The sequence below is a fragment of the Ailuropoda melanoleuca genome, chromosome 4 (genome assembly GCF_002007445.2).
Source record: "Ailuropoda melanoleuca isolate Jingjing chromosome 4, ASM200744v2, whole genome shotgun sequence".
Classification (NCBI taxonomy): domain Eukaryota; kingdom Metazoa; phylum Chordata; class Mammalia; order Carnivora; family Ursidae; genus Ailuropoda; species Ailuropoda melanoleuca.
Window position 1 is genome coordinate 29,178,023 of NC_048221.1, and position 17,799 is coordinate 29,195,821.

Below are 17,799 nucleotides of genomic sequence, written 5' to 3' on the forward strand. Positions count from 1 at the left end.
AAGACGTGGGCTGAATCGCCGCGCGAATATTAAGTGTGTGTATGTGGAGTGGGGGGAGGTCTGGCGCGCCGAGCCAGTAATCTGAGCTCTTGATTATCCAGATTCGAATCAAACGGGGCGGCGGCGGCCGACCCCCTCCTGGGAATGATTAGATGATTAATGTAATGCTGTTTGAAGGGTCTCTGTTTTCTCTCTTAATTTGGGTCATTACTTAGGAAGCAAGCGTGAGATCATTTCATCAGCGAGCTCGGCGGCGGAGATAGCTATTCAGAAAATGGGCTAACTGCGCGGTAATCAAGGCGCGGGAGGCGGCGGCTGCGAGCTCCCGGAGTCCGGGTGCGCCCTCCCGCGGCAGGGCGCACAGCACCCGGAGGCTGGCCTCGGGTCCACAGCACCGGCCAGGGAGCCCCAGAGCTCCGGCTGGGCTGGGGACCCTTGGCCTCCAGCTCTTGTCTCCAGAAAAAAACTGGGAGGAAGAGTCTCCCTGCCCCCGCGCCTGAGGTCGCCCAGAAAAGGGAACATGCCCAGAAGCTCCCGGCGGGGCACTGCCCTGGCCGTTTGCCCTCGCACCGCAAGGCGATTTGCTGAAAGACGCACCTAAACCAGCTCTCCTACACCCAGCCACTTTTAACCCCTCCTCCTCCTCCTCTTTTTTTTTTTTTTTTAATTTTCTCACCCAAATAAGGCAACACCCAGAATCCCAAGCGTCGGAAGAGTCACCAAAGAAAAACTTGGCACCACGTGTAGGCCGATATAGACCTTTGCTCCCTCGCTCCGGGTGTGTATGGGGGTGGGGGGGCTCTTAACATGCAAGCGCCGCAGGAACACCGGTTTGGCTTCGCCCTGGCCCAACACCCCAAAGGAAGTCGCATTTGGACAGGGAAATGCTATAAACGCCTATTTCCTTCTCATTCTTTGGGGTTGCTGAGCTGACCTGGCGGCGAGGGGATAGGGGGGGAAAGAAAACGAGCACTAGTGATTCTGTTTATTGTGTTAGACATGTATATATTCCGAGTTCGCTTGTACAGGAGGATTTACATGGCTGTATAAAGATGGCTGGGGGCGCCGCGCTCTTCCGGGGCGTTCACGTGACAGGCTGGGGTGAAAACCCGCCGCCCGAGGAGAAGCGGAGGCCTGGAAGGAAATGCGTTTCAGCGCACTGGGTTTAAATAAGTTTCCCGAATACACAAAGGTGGGAGCCACGCGTTTGCTGCCAGTCATCGAGGAAACAGTTTAGCTTTCCAAAAAATATGCTGGTTTCGATAAATAGATTTTAGCCTCTCTGCTATAGTTTTTTTTTTTTAATTTTCTTTTAATTTTAGAAATAAGTTTATACGGGTGATCTGTTTTGGGGCTGGATGGGGCTGGAAGGGAGGGCGAGGCAGTAGCTCTCAGCTCTGCACTGTCCGAGTCAGGTCCTTTGTGGAGGGGGCAGCAGGCCCCACGCTGTCGTGGAGTTTGCGCACGTGTTTCTTTAAGTCAAAGTTTCTGCAAAACCCTTTGCCGCAAGTGGCGCACGTGAAAGGCTTCTTGTCGTTGTGGGTGTGCATGTGGAAGGTCAGGTTGTAGACCTGGTGGAAGGCCTTGTTGCAGATGGTGCATTTGTACTGCTTCTCGCCGCTGTGGGTCAGCTTGTGGTTCTTGTAGTTCCCTACGGGAGACCAAAAACAAAAAAGGAGGGGGGGGAATGAAGTAGGATGCCCCCCCCCCGAGCGTCCCGGGGTTGCCTCAGGTGCCCACGCAAAGAAGGCGACGCTTGGCTAGGCGGGCGCGACCTCTCCGAGTGAAGAAGTTGTCAAACTTCGTCTGCGTCAAGCCGAAGGCTCTCACGACAGGACGGAGGGCCGAGTCCCGCGTAGCCGCCCCGCGCCCCTGCCCCACCCGGTACACTGGCCCGCGCCGCGTCCCTCCCGCTGTGCTCGGCTGGCCGGGAAACTTTTGCACAGCCCAGAGACGCACCGGGTCCTTCTCCCGGCTGCCGCCTCGCTGGAAGAAATTCGCACGAGCCCGGGCTTCGTCCCTCATTTTCTGTTTATCTTCTCATTTTAAAAGTTACTCCCTCTGGAACCCCCAGCTACCACCTGGAGATCCAAAAGCGCCTCCGAAAATCCAAGCCGGGCGCCGGGCCTGGAGGTGCAGGTGACAGTAAGGGTTTCCCCCAGTCTTGTTATTCCCAGGAGGTGGAGTTTGCCTCGATTTTTTTTTTTTTTCATCTGAAAGGGGTGTCCCGGCTACAAAGGCAAGCTTTTTCTATAGGGCCATAGCCTCTCTTTCTCCCACTTCCTCTCCCTCGGCCCCTTCCTTCCTTCCCACCTTCCAAATTCGGAGTCTCCCCGTGCAATCAGCCTGACTCCAGCGAGGTCTACTAACCCGGCCCGGAGAGCTTCCACCCAAACCGGTCACAGCCCGATTCCAAAGAAATGCTGCGCCCGAGCTTGCAGCTCTCACGCTCCCTCTCTGCGGATCCTTCTTTGCCTTCCCGCTCGCAGTGACCCGCCGAGTCCCGAGGTGAGAGGTGAGGAGAGGGCCTCGCCCCGCACATTACCTTTTTGGTGAAAGCCTTTGCCGCAAAATTCGCAGACGAAGGGCTTGTAGCCCGCGTGGATGCGGATGTGCGTGTTGAGCGTGGAACTGCGGTTGAAGGCTTTGCCGCACTGGTTGCATTTATGCGGCTTTTCCTGCGGAAAGGGGCGCGCGTACAGTGAGGCCAAGGCCCGGGCCAGGAGAGGCCACCTCAGGGGCACCTTGAAGGGGTACCTTGAAGGGATACGGGGGCCCCCGGGAGGGGTAAGGGGAACCCTTGCCGTCCTCTCCCCAACACCGTCGCTCAGGCGCGGGGTGTTGCGCGCGGGCCGAACTGGACCCGGGGGCCACGTACCTGGGTGTGGATAATTTTGTGTCTGCAGAGCGTGCTGGCCTGGCGGAAGCCTTTGCCGCAGACTTTGCACACGAACGGTCTGGCTCCGGTGTGGACCGGCATGTGGCGGGTGAGGTTATAGTGAGCATTAAACACCTATGGAAGGACACGAGGGGGCCTTGTGGTGTGTCCGTCCGAGAGAGACTAGAATCAAACTGGGGAGGCCACAGCCTACATCCCCCAACCAACACTCCCTTCAGAAACCAGAGCCCTTTTCATTTCGCAAAGCGCTTCCCAACCCACTGCTCACGCCAGTCCCCTGTGGCCGCCGCCGACGACATCCCCATTTTACAGAATGGGAAACTGAGGCCCAACTAGGCCCCCAGTGTGAGTAGTAGATAGCTACTGGGGATCTACTGAACTTGAGAAAGGGGCGGTCCAGGCTGCCTCAGGAAAGCAGCTGTCCCTGCTCATCCCTCCCAGCCCCCGAGGACCCAGGGCCTCACCTTGCCGCACACCTCGCAGGTGAAGTTTTTGGGCTTGCCGTCCGCAGAGCCCCCGGGCAGCTTGCTGTGGCCCTTGACGCCGCCGCGGTCAGCGGTCAGAGCCGAGTTCTCCTTCAGCACCTGCTCCAGTGGCGCGGGCAAGCGCTCCTTATGGGCATACGGGGCCGGATGGGGGAACTTGTCCGCGGCCAGGCCGGCCAACTTGGCGTTCTCCAGCAAAAAGAGCTTGGGGTGCGCAGCCAGGGCGGCGGGGGCCTGTGCATTGAGGAGGCCAGATGGGAAGAGGTGGCCTCCGAGGAGCTCAGACGGCGGGTACGCGGCGGAGTCCAGGTAGTTGAAGTAGTAGAGCGAGCCGCTGGCCGGCAGCCCCACCGCCTGGTTGATGACCTGCGGCTTGATGACCCTGCCCGCCGGCAGCGCAGACGGCGCCAGGCCCAGATCGGCCTTGCAGCACACGCCACAGTTGGTTTTGCACAAGCCGCTGGCGCCGCACACCGGGGCCCCCCCGCCACCGCCGCCGCCGCCGCCGCCTCCTCCTCCTCCTCCTCCACCGCCGCCCGCCCGGAGGCTGCTTTTCCAGAGCTCCGAGTAACTGAGCAGCGTCTTGGACGGCACCTCGTAGCCTAGGGGCTGGAGGGGGATCATACAGGGCAGCGGCGAGCAGAGGTTGAGCAATTTCTTGCCCTGGCCGCCGTCTGCCTCCAGCGTCCCCGGCCGGGGCTCAAAGGGCGCACGGGGCTCCGACGTCTTAGCCATGATGCGCTCGATGGAGAAGGCCAGCGTCTTGGAAGTGGCCGGCGACGCTCCAGCGCGCGGGCAGGCCGGGGGCACCATGGTCTCCAGGGAAGCCGAGCTGGCCATGGCGCGCCGAGCCGAGCCTTGCCGTGCCGGACTGGGCCAGGGCGCAGCCTCTCTCCTCTAAGTCTGCATTCCAGAAAAGGCAGGGAGGGAAACCGCAATTTAATAAGCACCTTGTCGGGTCCAGGTCACCCATTTGCATTCAAATGAACAGGGGCAGAACAAAGTGCACCCAAGGGTACCAAATTACCGCCCATTAACCCGGCGCGCAAAGGAACCCACCAGCCCCTGCCCTGAGACTTTGAAAGGGGGAAGAAGGGGGAGGGTTTACAAAGGAAAAGGAGAGAGAGAAAAAAAGAAAGAAAGAAAAGAGCCTCAAATTAACCCCCCCTGAGCCGTTCCCTGGACCCTGGCCTCCGCCACGCGTGCGGGGAGCTGGACAGTGAAGGGGCAAAGTTAAAGAGGACCAGGAGAGCCACCTCGCATTTACCTCTTTCCCCCACCGCCAAGGAGATGCGTTCCGAGCCATGCAGCGTGTCTCCTCTGTCACATTTTGATGGCAAACATCTTCCCCTCCGCGTGAGATCACTGTCTTTTACATTCAGCTGACATCACATGAAGTCACTTGAAGTGGAATGACATGGGCGGCGGCGCGGCTCCCGTAGCGGCCCCTGTGTTCCCCCGCGCCTGCCGGCCGCCGCCGCCACCGCCCCTCAAACTTTAAAAGGAGGCAACTGGCGCCCGCGCTCCCCTCGGGAAAGTGCGAGCGGTTCGCGAATCGGGAAGGAGGGAAGAGACGGGAGGGGGAGGGGGAGGAATCGTGATGGTTTTGCCGGTGGAAAGAAGGTGGGGGGAGCCCAAACCCAGGCAGAGTTCTGTGCGTGATTCACAACTTTGGGGGCCTATAGGTTTGAGGGACGCGGGGAGGGCAGAGGGTCCTGCACGCGCCGCCCCAAAGGGCCCCTGGGTGTCCGTCTAGTCGCTGAACTATCCCTTAGCCCTCTGCAGCCGAGCTGGGCATCATGCTAATAAACTGCCATTTACCCACGGAGCCGGCGCCAGCCCCGAACACGCGCAAATGATAATTACCTCATTAGGATGTGGCGCATGGACGCGGGCGCCGCGTTTGGAGGGGGGAACTTGTTAATGGGGAAATATTAATTTATGCAAAAACAACGAGCTCGCCTTGGCTGGCGTCGGAGGTCGGGAGAGAGCTCCCGCCGCCTAAGGACGACCCCGTAGCGTCCGGAAGAGCAAGGCCGCGCGCCCAGATCCCGGGGGCCTCGGCTCCCGGCGGGTGCGCCTCCCCCTCTCTGGCCGACTCCCCGCCCGCGGCTGGGGCAGACTGCACAGCAAGCTGGAGGACTGTTTGAGATCCTAATCGATCAGAATCGCTGATTTGTGATCGGGTTTCTGAGGCAAAGCCCGGCTCCGCTGCTGGTTTAGGGCTGCGTGCGGGGAGGATTCGGAGGGCAGCTCTCCCTGCTGATGGGTACTTACTGTTTGTATAATTGAGAAGGTCCAATCTCCACCTGTTTAAGGAGCAGATTGAAACAGCAGAACCTCCCCTGGATCCTATTAAAACGTTTTTCCTCCTAAGGCCATTCAGTCGAACCAATTTTCCGAAGTGATTCATAGAGCTGAATTCTGCCAAGGCAGCTCTTTCACTTTTAGCCACTAAAGCACCGCGTGGAACCGGGTTTTGTGTTTTTCTAAAATAAAGAGAAGGATTATCAGAGGGGAGAGGGAGGGGGCTTGAAGGGGGGCGGGCAGAGACTTAGTGTGGCCAGAGGTACAAGCAGAGGGAAGAAAAGGCCCTTTTCTAGACAGGCCCCAAGTAAGTTCGGAGGAATTCAGCGTTTTGTGCCTGGCGCACAAAAGCAGCGCGCTCCACGCTCGGTTTGGAGGGGCTGAATTCATCTGTTTGCAGACCATTCCACCTGCGTATCACAACAAACTGCTCAAAGACGCTCCAGCACTTTCAACAGGCCGGGTGCTCTTGGCGACAACAAAAGTGGTCGAGGCTGAGGGTTCTTATGGGGGGTGGAGGGGGGAACGGCTAGCAAGAGAGAGAGCGAGAGAATTAGGTTTAGGGAGGAGGAGGGGGGGGTGCAGGGGTTTTTAAAAACTTTTGGACGGTTTTGTTTGCGGGACAATTATATCTTGCCAGCCGGCTTTTGCAAGACCACGAGCTTTGTAGCCGCAACCACAGTTTAAGAGGATTACGGTGGGTGTAATATGAGCAAACAGGGTCGAGGGTTGGATAGTGAATTTTATCTCCAAAGATACACGATCTTGTGGAGCCCAAGAAAATGCTACTGGAAGAAACCCTTCCCTTTTTCACTCAGGAACAGGTCTTGAGAAACTGAGTATCCTGCCCTGCCCGAGGCCTCTCAGCTGCAAAACACCCCCAGAAAACCATCAGGGCAAGAACGGGAAAGGTCTAGTTTTAGCTGAAGGCAAAGCATCCTTTTCCCCTTCAAAACTGCTACTACTCACTCCCCCTCTGACGGGCAATTTCAGACCCGATAGTGACCTGGCAGGTGAGGGAAAGGAAAAGTGTGCTTGGAAAGCAAGGGGAAGGAACAAAGAGATGTCTCTGAGGGAAAGTGGCCTGGAAGGCGACCTCACTGGGTTGATTTTCTCACCCTGCCAAGCTGGGAGACTGCCTCTACTGCCCCTCAATTCAGCAGGCACGAGTCTGTCCCCCTAAAACCCTTCTCCCCAAACTGTCAGATTTTGAAGCTAGAAAGAAGCTTCCTCAGCTGGAAAAAAAAAAAATTTCCATATACAGCCCATTGAATTTAGATGTTCAGAAAGGCAGAATTCCAGACCCAGTGTACCCCCATCCCTATGTTAATGTGAAAACAATACAGAGCAACTCCCCCCCCACACACACACCACCACCACCGCCACCAAACATGAAACAAGCCAACAACTCACCCTGACATTGAAATAGTATCAATACACCCGCAGGGGCTCAAAACCCGAAATTCTATCCCGACTTTCCTGCGTGTCTTGTTCAGTCACCGGCACTGCACCCCAACCCCCTTTCCAAATTGGGTAATTGTTGATCTCGGCAGCACGGAAGATCTGCTGGTTTGAAAGCTTCATCAGGCTGAAAGGCTTCCAAAGGCTTTCCGTGAACCTGCCTGGCCATCCCTAGCGCTTTTTGTAACTGCATAAGCCATCCCGCTCTCCCCGGCATCACAAAGGAGTGCTACCTCCACAGAAAGAAAACATTTGGGTAAAAACAAGTTGCCCCTAATGTGCCTCTCTTTCCAAATGTTGGGTGAATACACTGGCTTTTATAAAAGTATTTAATTAGCTTCCACAAACTTCTCCTTCCCTCGCCCGCAGATTATATTGAAGTGGAGGGTTGGAGACTATTTTACACCTTGCCACTCACATGTTAATTAATCTCTATCTAACCCTAATTGCAGTTTATTCAAGCACCGCTCAACAGCTCACCCACACAATAAACACTGATCCTACTTTTATACATATTACTTCACGTTAACACATTGAGTAATTAACTCCAGTACCAACTAATAGTGCAAACAAATATTTTCTGTAAACGAGATGATTTCAGGCAGAATGAAAGAGGACTAGGGAAACGTGGCGCTTGGTGGAGCGAGTGCTGAGATTTCCATTCGCTGCCCCCGACCCTTCAGATTCATTCTCATTTGCAGCATTTTTTTTTTTGAGGCTGAAATGTTAAAACAAAACAAAACAAAGAGGGACAACCATAGGAATGAAAATTTGACAATTTTATGAAGTTGATGGCAGAGTTCTGTGAGATGAGGGGTCACTTTTTCTACCTACACATTTTCAGCGATGTGGTGGGGGGGACCCAAAATAACTCCAGGTGAAGGGCAACAGGAGGTTCCAGGGATAAGCAGATGTTTCAGGGGTGTGAATCCTTCTATGGAAAATGAAGTTTTCCAAAGCTTCCTGCTCTGAGAGAAGTCCTGTCCTTCAAAGCAATGGTTAGAAGTGGGCCAAGACTGTGGTGATACACAAGAAGCCCCACCTCTCTTCCCAGTCCAGACTGGTACAAAAGCCCCACTTCGGAGCCGCAGGTGCCTTGAGTGGGCAACTGGACCGAGCGAGCCACCTCACCTGGAGGCACGCGGTCTTGGCCCAGGCGAGGCCCACTAGGCCTCAGTGCGCGCTCCGCTCGGAGCTGCCCTTCTACACTGAGGGCCACGGCGGTCAGCCGTACTTGGACGGTGCGGACGGCGGCCCACTACTCTTGGTCTGCCAGGCTGGACCCACCGTGGGGTCTTCCTCCGCCCTGAGGCCTCAGCTCCGGACCCTTCTCAGTTCCGCCGCCTCAGCCGAAAGCCAGACGCTTTCGCCTCGGCCCATCTGGCCCACGCTTGGTCCTCAACACCTCGGCCACGGTAGGGAAACACCGCCAGAGTTAAGCCTGACGCCCCTCGGCGGCCTGGGCTCTTCCCACGCTGCAGAGCAGGGTGCCAAGGCCAGGCGCTTCCGCGGCTCCGCTGGGCCTGACCCACGCGGCGACCTCGGGGATCTGCGGCTGTGGGACGCCGCACCCGTGCCAAGCCACTCGCACACCACTGACCGGGGATCCAGGCTCAACCCCAAGGACTGGAGCGCAATGTTTTAATTGAAATTGCAGGTTTAAGCACAGCTGGCGGCTGTCTATTGATTTTGCAAGGGCTTCTCTTGTGGGAAGCATATTAAATATGACTGGCGCTGCTACAGCCTCGCCTCTCCTCCTGCCCCCTCCCTCTGGCCTTTTTATGGTCACTAACCCGAACACTGTAATGATGACTTTTGTTTCAATTTTTTGTTGTTGTTTAATGCCAGAAATAGCCCTCACTTTAGGACAAATTACTTAGCAGACGCCTTCCCGGGGTGTAGACAACCTCAGAGGAAAAGCCCTTTCTTGAGCCAAAGCTCACATTGCACCACTGCTGGCGTCACCCAGGGGAAAAGGCGAGCATTTCTACTACAGAAAAGGTGATGGAGCTCCAGCTCTGGTCGCTTGCATCTGTTGGTTCTAGACGACAAGAGGCACTATTATTTTAAATATTATTACTATTGTTTTCTCACCTGAGTATTAGGTTGCAATACTCAATACAGCCTCCTGCCATCTCCCCAGGGAGCTGAGCAGCTTGGGGGCAGGCGGCGTGCTCGAGGCTGCTGGCCTTGGGGAAACACCCACCGGGCAGATTCGATGTTTTCTCCCCGCTCCTCCGTAACTTGTTCGGAAAACAAACCAAAAACCCCAAATCAAACTTGATGGTTGAAGCGCTCGCCCTCCCTCCCTCCCTCCCTCCCTTTCTTACTTCTTTCGAAAGGCATATTTAGGACCTGATTTACATGGTGCCACGCGTAACCGCTGAAAATAGATGAACTTCTGAAGAGAAATTTTTCTACGATCCTCTTTTTTTCCCACCCCCCCCCAGGAAGCATTTTATTGAAAACATTCGGACCGGCTTGCCAGGAGCGGGCTTGTCCAAGGCTCGGGGGCCTCCGCCTTCGGTGCGCGCGGTTTGCAGGATTAGTGCGGCCAGGAGACAAAGAGCCCCCGATGCCCCGGCCAGGCGAGGCTGGGCGCGCCCGGAGAGCTCCCGGGTTCCGGATACTGGCACGGAGCGCGCGAGCAGAGTCTCGGGCCCGGGCCTCCAGGGACAGATGGGCCAGAGCCGTCTGCATCTGCCCGCGTCCTCAGGGAGGCTGCGGCGCCCACAGCCAGGGTGGCCGAGCGCCCGTCCCACTGCGCCCGGCGGCGGTTTTGCAGCACCCGTTGCATTCGGGGACTAGTTTGCAAATCTCAATGCACCCACAGACTGGTTTTCACCCTTGAACACAAGAGGCGCCTCTAAGCCAAGGGCGGCCGGCTTTGCAGCCAAGAGGAGAAATCAGGCGGTGGTGCAAACCTATCATGATTTCCAGAATCCTCCCAATCCCCTCTGCAGTCACATCAGAGGACATTAGCTACGTATTTGGAAATCTGGAAATACCCGCTCCTAGGCCAGAGGGATTCTCCCCAAAAAGCAGAGCTGCAGTCTCTACCCACTCAAGTTTAGTGCGCTCCTCTGACTCCTGGAAGTGTATATGATCACAAATTAAATGTATGTTTAAATATATATGTAATTAAGAATACATAATTAAATATATATTATATATCCATTATGTATGCGCATTGTGTATATATGTATGTGTATATGTATATATATTCACTGCTATCGACAACCTTTCACTTAGAAATGCCATTTAATTAGGAATCTGATCCAGTACCCTCGCGCAATTTGTCAGCGGACGTGTCATTTTGCGAGGCGCAGTGGGGAAGGCAGGCGCCTCACGCAAATGCGTTTTCCTCTTGCGATGCGGTTTTGCTGTGCAACCCCGAGGAAACAATCATTTATGAAGAACAATTGATATATATATCACACGCACATATACATACATATACATACATGTATGTGTGTGTAATACACACGTATTGTGTGTATTACACACACATATGAAATTAAAAGGACTTTTGGTGAGTGGCTGGCCCTGCCTAATTCGGGTGCTGAATGTTTCTGACTTCTTGGGAAGACGGCTTAGGATCCTCGGCGTTATTTAACTTGGCAGCTAGTTAAACTCCGCGGTGGAGCCTGCCCAAAGGTATTAGCGTTAAGTGCTGAGAGCTGGAGTTCAGCCGGCAGGGAAAAGGAAGGACTGGAAGGGGCAAAGGGCTGAGAGGAACTGATTTCAGATTCATCCAAACTTCTGGAAATTTGCAGGGCAGCATAGGTCTGTGTTGGCTGGTCCACTGGATAAGAAGCTGAAATGCTATGATCACCTTTGAAGCAAAACTCTCCATTCTCTCTTTTGGTGGGTGGTTGGGTTTGGTTTGGCTTTAACAGACACTTCCCAGGTGTGCGGGCAAAAAGTTTTTCCCAGTCTGGGTTTCTTGAGGTCTTCGCTGTTTGGCCGAATCCCATCTTCTGCACTCCTGGGTCAAGGTTTCCGTCTGAACGCTCCACCTGGTAGTTTGTAGGTCGACTTTGGTAAAGACAAAATGCCAGCTGCAAAGGTGCTGAGTAGAGCTCCATCCAGAATGAATCAGCCCCTGCTGCTTCCCTTGCTACCTCCCTCACACACAGACCCTCTCTCTTTGGGGATTAAGCTAGGGTAGCAATCAGTAGGTGATTACTTGTTACTGAAGGCCCATTTCATGCCAGACACAGTACTAAGCTAATACCCAGTATTACTCAGTTCTCACGTCTTCCTATGAAGTATGTAGTCATATGCCCATTATACAGATTTGAAAATTGAGGCTCTTGGAGGCTCGATAACATGTCCAAGGTCATGTAACTGGGAGAGTGTGTTTTCAGAACCCGTGCTCCTAACCACCATACTAAAAACCCAGAGCTAAGCAATGAGCCTGAACGGCTGGCACAGTGTAAATTGGGACACTTTGAAAAACTGGTTGGCAGTATCTACTCAAGTTGAATATTTGCATTCCTTAGGACCCAGCAACTCCACTCCTAAATATATACTCAACAGCAGCGTGTTCCTATGTTCACTCAAAGATGTGGGCTGGATTGTTCATAGCAGTGTTGTTGGTAATAGTCCTAAACTGGAAACTGAATAAGCATCAAGTGTGGAACTCATAGGTAAGTATGTGATGGTATGGTCACAAAATGAAATACTATATACATCAGTAAAAATCAACAGACCACTGCTACACTAAATAGCATCAATGAATATCGTAAACAATACTGAACAAAAACAGTCAGATCCAAAAGACTACATATTGCATGATTCCATTTTTAAAAGTTCAAAAATAGGCAAAATTAGGGGATACAAGGCAGGGGGTTCTGAGGTGCTAGCAAGGGTTTATTTCCTGATTTGGGTTCTAATTTGTGGATACTTACCAAGCTTTGTACACTTACTATTTGAATATTCTCTTTGTATTTGTTATGCTTTTACATATCTGTTAAATACACTTATTTGATCACATTTCTATATCTCTATTATAATATCTCTATATCTGTTAAATAAGTGAATAATTAGCATGAAGTTGTCTGACTTGCCCCCTTCCCCAGATCCCCAAAGAGACAATGCTCACCTGCCTCTTGAGTAATGCTCCTTGAATTTCTTCCTCTAGACCAGACAATCCCATTAGTTAACTGGTCTCTCATATAGACTTTTAAAAACAAGCTGTACCCAAACTCCTAACACAGTTGTCTTTGGAGCCTGGACCACTGATCCAACTTCCCAGGGAACCTGCAATGGGCTCAAGAATGCTTGGCTTAATCAGGGGATTTCATTTGAAGCCTTTTTCTTACCCAAGACCTCAGAGGAAGGATGGCAGCTTTGACCTTGGACCTGTACTCTTTGCCCAGGGCACCAGGTGAAACATGTCAGGCCAGGAACTGCCTTGAACTTTCCAGAGACACAACCTGGCAAGTTGCTTTGGGAGGTGGAGGGTCTGGTTGAAGGCGGGAGGGTGGGGTATGGGATGATGGTAGGAACTGGCATTAATAGAAAGCCTTGGCAAGTCTTTAGAGCTCAACTCACTGGGTCTTGGCCCTAGACAAGACCGGGGGGGAGGGGGAAAGACAGAATCTTGGCTCTCTGGCAAGTGACCCAGTTAGCAGAACTAGCGGTTTTGCTCTGGGAGAGGGTGGCGAAGTTTATTTTAGCAGGAAAAAGCCTTGGGATACAGAAATCAAACCAAATACTTGACAATCCTTTTGTGCAAATCTCTGGTGAATTCTGCCAGTGGCACTGGTTACAAATCTGATCTCAGCACTTTAAGAACGATACCATGAACCTACAACTAAAGCAATTAAGGGTGGAGTGAGGAGGTAGGAACAGGTGCTCTAATTTAAATAGACTAAAAATAATTCTCTGGTCCTGACAGAGTGAGAGGAGATAAGACCCAAGGTGATATAATTAATTCATTAGTTAGCCAGCACACCTATCTTGAGATTTTCTATATTGAGCCCCTCTAGATGCCAGGGATACGGTGCTTACCGACATAGACACGATCCCTGCCCGGATGCAGCTTATACTCCTTCATTCAACCAATAGACATGTGTCAATACCTTCTATAAACCAGGCTTTGTGCCCAGAAATGGAGAACGGCTAACGGGTGCGGCTAGGTTGGTCTAAGATTCTCAAAGAGGGCAGTTAGAGGGAAAAAGTAAAAAAAACATATCCAAAGAACTACCTGACAGGGAAGTTAGAAAATATAAGAAACTTCCCGTTCCAGCAGAGGTGGCAGGCTGAACTAATAAAGAACAGGTTTCTGGAGGCATCTGTGATGGGTGGGTAAACCCCCCCTTTCGCAGCCTACTGCCTGGTGATTTTTCTAGAGATAGGATTTTGGTCTGATGGACTAGGGTCTCCCTGGAGCATGCTATTATGGCACAGTATGGAACTCCTTGCTGGGTTTTGTAGGGCTGAGTGTCTTTGTGGCACTGTGGGTTCTAGAATCAGATCAAGTTAGAAGCCTGGTTAATCAGTCAGCTGTGTGTCCACAGGCAGGGTGGAAAACCTCTCTGCAAGCTGGAGTTGCCTAGCTTTGGCAGGCGATGGACATCTACTTGGCCACAGGATGTCGAGGACTAAAGGAGAAAATGCACAAAACTTAAGTACCCATGACTGGCCAAGGAAAGCACTCCGTGTGTGTTCGCTATTATTGTTACCCATAACCATGGTCCTTCAGTCTGCCTGGAGAAGGAAGAAGAGGGCAAATAAATTACTTTCTTTTTTTTTTTAAGATTTTATTTTTAAGTAATCTCTACACCCACGTGGAGCTCGAACTTACAACCCCAAGATCAAGAGTCACATGTTCCACGGACTGAGCCAGCCAGGTGCTTGCCCAGAATAACTTTGTTTTTGTACATAAAAACTCTGGTTTTTTTTTTCTTTCTGATTTAAAAAGTAATCAATGAAGAAATTTTGGGAAAAGCAGAGGATTAAAAAGAATATTGAAAGTATGCATAATCCTTCTATGGAGAAATCACAGATGCATTAGCGTACATTCTTTCTATGTACTGACAGGGTTCACATCATATGATATGTAAGTGCTTTGCCACTTAATATAGCTTGACTATTTTCCCATTTTAAATATACTACTAAGACATAATTTTAATGTCTCTGTACTCCACTATATGGCTTTAGCTGAGTTAAACAGTCCTTTATCATTGGATATTTAAGTCGTTCACATTTTCTTTTTTGCAATAGCTCCCATCAGGAACATTCCCATACATACATTTGGTGCATAGCTAATTCCCATAGGACAAATTCCCAGAAGTAGAATTATTATGGCAAATGATATGCACATTTTTTAAGTTTTAAATATCAACTGACAAATTGCCTTTCAGAAGTAGGTACCATGCCTCTTTCCCAGCACCTGCACTGACACTGGGCATTATCACCAAAAAAGAAATCCTTACAAATTTGATCGATCCCACATGATCTCTCACTGCTATTTCTGCCCATATGTTCTTGCCCAGGACAGACTCAGGGACCAAGTTATGGAGAACTTGGAATTTAGAAATGATGGTACTGACCTGGGTGACAGTAGAGATGAAGAAATATGGGAAAGGGTATCTCAGAGAGAGAATCTTCCAGAGAAAGGGGAGACCAGTGTCATATATTTTGCGGCATCCAAAATGGTGCCAGCTTGTTTTAGGTTTTGAACAGTTCCTTGAGAAGCCTTGCTCTTCAGAAATCCCCAGTCAGAAAGCAAGCTGCTGGTCCCTTCATGTCTTCTAGACTCTCTGTCCTTTCTTGGGTGAGCTCCCCCCTTAGGTCTTGCATGTGGGTGCTGACCTGTAGCTGGAGGCATAGCACCCCCATGAGTGGGAGCCTTGGGCTAATGAAGCCAAGGTGGTCAGCGACTCTCACAAAAGTCACCCAAAGGATTGTGCCCTGACCTTGGACAGATGTTTGTAAAAGCAAGCTCACTGGCCAGAAGGGGGACGCTCCTGAGAACAGGTGGACTGGTGCAAATCTTTCACCATGCCTAGAAAAAGAATCAGAAGCACCAGAAGAAGGAAGTTCCAGCAAATAAGAAGAGTGGTCCAGCCACTCTTCACGCAAATAGGAAAGAAGGCACATAGTGGAGGATTATTTATTCACAAGAGCTAGATTTTCATGCCAAATCTGAGCTTCTCCCTAGCCAGCGAACTGCATGCTTTTCATTTACCTTTGTGATTTCTGTTGAATCTTTCCTGCTAAATAAAAAACCACTGAACCTTAATATGAGGGGTATTCAATGGGAGCACAGAATAATATAACGAACCCATATACCCAACCCCAATAAAATCAGTCCAAGGTCAATCCCAGTTCCTCTACATTCCCAGCTTCTCTGCCCTCCTAGTATGCTAAAGCAAGTCCCAGGCATAATATTTTGTCATCCAGAAATAATTTAACTACCATCACCTAAAATATTAACAATAATTCCCTAACATTATCAAATACCCAGATTTCCAGTTTTCTTATAAATGTCATAATTTTAATCCTGTGTTTAAATTATGATTCAAACAAGGTCCATCCATTATGATTGTCAAGCCTTTTAAGTCTCTTTTGATTTATACATTTGTCTCCCTCTCTCTTTTTTTTTTCCTCCCCGTGCAATTTACTTCCTGAAAAAAAAAAAAATTCAGGTTTTTTTTTGTTGTTGTTGTTCTGTAGTTTTCATAGCCCGAATTTTGCTGACAGCATCCCTGTGGTGTTAGCAATTTTAAAAACTCACTTCCTAAGATGCTGCCCTTCTTTCTGCCACTCCTTGAGCATTCCTTTGAGAGTACATTTTCGCTGTTTAAACCCCCTGGCCTGTGACCTCCTCGTAGGCAGGGGCCTCTCTTTTTCAGCTTCGGTCTCTGCCTCACAGCAAGCAGAGTGTCCACACCAGTGGACAACAAACACACTTGGTTTGTTGAATGAATCAAATGACTGGAGGAATTGTGCTCTCTTTTCTTTATGTCTCTGCCACGTACACCCTTGAACTCACCTTGCTGCTTTGAATTTCGTACTACGTGTATTTCTTTTCCACACGTGGTTAGTGTCTAAGCACAGGACATGCTTCATGTGGGTTTACAAATATAGACTTTCTCCCTACTGTCCTGTAATGACGCTCAGCACAGATTAAGATTCTTAGTTACTGACTTGTTCCGAGGCAGACTGACTTTCCATCCTCTGTGGTTCTGGAATGCATGCTAGTGCTTTTAGTTTCCTTACTAATATTTTTTAAAATGTCTAGTTTTTAACTAAAGGAAGGCTTCCCAGACTTTTCCTTGGGTATTAGGAAGGTATTTATTTTAATTCCAGAGTAAAGATTCCCTTTAGCTCTCATTCTCTCTCCCACCCACACCTCCATAGGTTCCTTGACGGTGGGAGTGGAGGTGGTACAAATTTATGTACATTCTATAAATAAGAGCTTGCTTGCGGAATGAAAGACGAGCCCTAGCAAGTAAATCTCTACCCCTCTGGTTAAATTAAATTGAAGCATATGCTTATTTAACATAGTTCGGCATGGTAAGTTTTATCTTTTGATGTGTGTTTGCAGGTTAGATCAGGTTTTCATCTAGAGAACATGAAGGAGTAAATAAATTAATATGGATCCCCTAGGAGGTTATGAGTAGATCTGACTTTTGTGTTTCCTGACTCATTGACTTTTTGGATGCACTAGTAATAATTGTGACCACTTACTGAGTTGCAACAACATCATATGGCACACTAATCTACGATATAGTGGAAATCAAGTCTCCCTTTGGCCAAATGTAATCTTTTTTCCCCAGGGAGCAACCATGGTTACTGATTTCTGATTATGAGCCAGGCACGGTGAGCCTAGCAGTTATTAGCAATTGTTATCATTGTATCACCATTGTGAGCCATAAAGTAGGGGGGCTGGTTATCCCCATCTTCAAGTGAAGTAAACCAGGGTTGGTGGGTATCAGTGATTAATCTAAGGCCACATGTTTGTTGAGTGGCAAAACCAAAACTCCTGGCTAGCCAGGGTGGAACCCCAGATTTCTTGCTCTTAGCCATGATCTCATTTTATGTAGAAACACAGCAATATGACATATTCATATCCTCAAGCAGTAAACTATAAACTATTTGTTGAATTGTTTGGAACAGTTTGGTGGTTTGACTTTCTTTCAAGAAATTAAAAGTGTGTAGCTTACATGGTTTGTATGAAAAAGGATAGGATACTGTTTCCATTTTATAGGTTAGAGAATTAAGAAGAGAGACAATGAGGGGGCCGTCTGGCTGGCTCAATCAGTAGCACTTGTGACTCTTGATCTTGGATTGCTGAATTTGAGCCCCACCTTGGGGGTAGAGTTTACTTGGAAAAATCAACAAAAGCCCTTAGTCTCTATAACAAATGTAAATGAAAAAACGAAAGAGACAACGGGTAAAGCAAGGAGTGGGATGGGGAAATGAAAGATGAAGGGCTCTGGCAAAGGTTCTCAACCTTTCTGTGTGTATGGGGGGGGGCGGTGGCAAACATACACCACTGACCCCATTGACAGTCTGGTAAGCTTGTGGACCTCATCTCACAATGTTTTTAAATGCAGAAGATAAAATATGTGCAATTCCAATGGAGACCATTCATATCAATATACAGTTACCAAAATCTTTTTTAAAAAG

The 17,799-nt window shown here is 50.2% G+C and overlaps 1 protein-coding gene across 1 annotated transcript; it reads right to left on the minus strand.

The window, feature by feature from the left end:
* Positions 1-984: 984 nt before the first annotated feature.
* On the minus strand, positions 985-5,284 carry FEZF2 (FEZ family zinc finger 2). Its single transcript, XM_019795519.2, has 5 exons — positions 4,652-5,284; positions 3,364-4,287; positions 2,879-3,013; positions 2,546-2,678; positions 985-1,651 (listed from the first exon to the last, which is right to left on the minus strand). The coding sequence occupies exons 2-5, from the start codon at positions 4,222-4,224 to the stop codon at positions 1,392-1,394; spliced, it is 1,389 nt and encodes a 462-aa protein (XP_019651078.2). The 5' UTR covers positions 4,225-4,287; positions 4,652-5,284; the 3' UTR covers positions 985-1,391.
* Positions 5,285-17,799: the final 12,515 nt, after the last annotated feature.

Excerpts from the sequence above, each read along its gene's own strand:
- FEZF2 (XM_019795519.2), bottom strand. The coding sequence starts at position 4,224 with ATGGCCAGCTCGGCTTCCCTGGAGACCATGGTGCCCCCGGCCTGCCCG. Across the intron at positions 3,014-3,363 it reads CCTGCGAGGTGTGCGGCAAG|GTGTTTAATGCTCACTATAA; the intron begins GTGAGGCCCTGG and ends GTCCTTCCATAG. Across the intron at positions 1,652-2,545 it reads CAAAGGCTTTCACCAAAAAG|GGAACTACAAGAACCACAAG; the intron begins GTAATGTGCGGG and ends GGTCTCCCGTAG.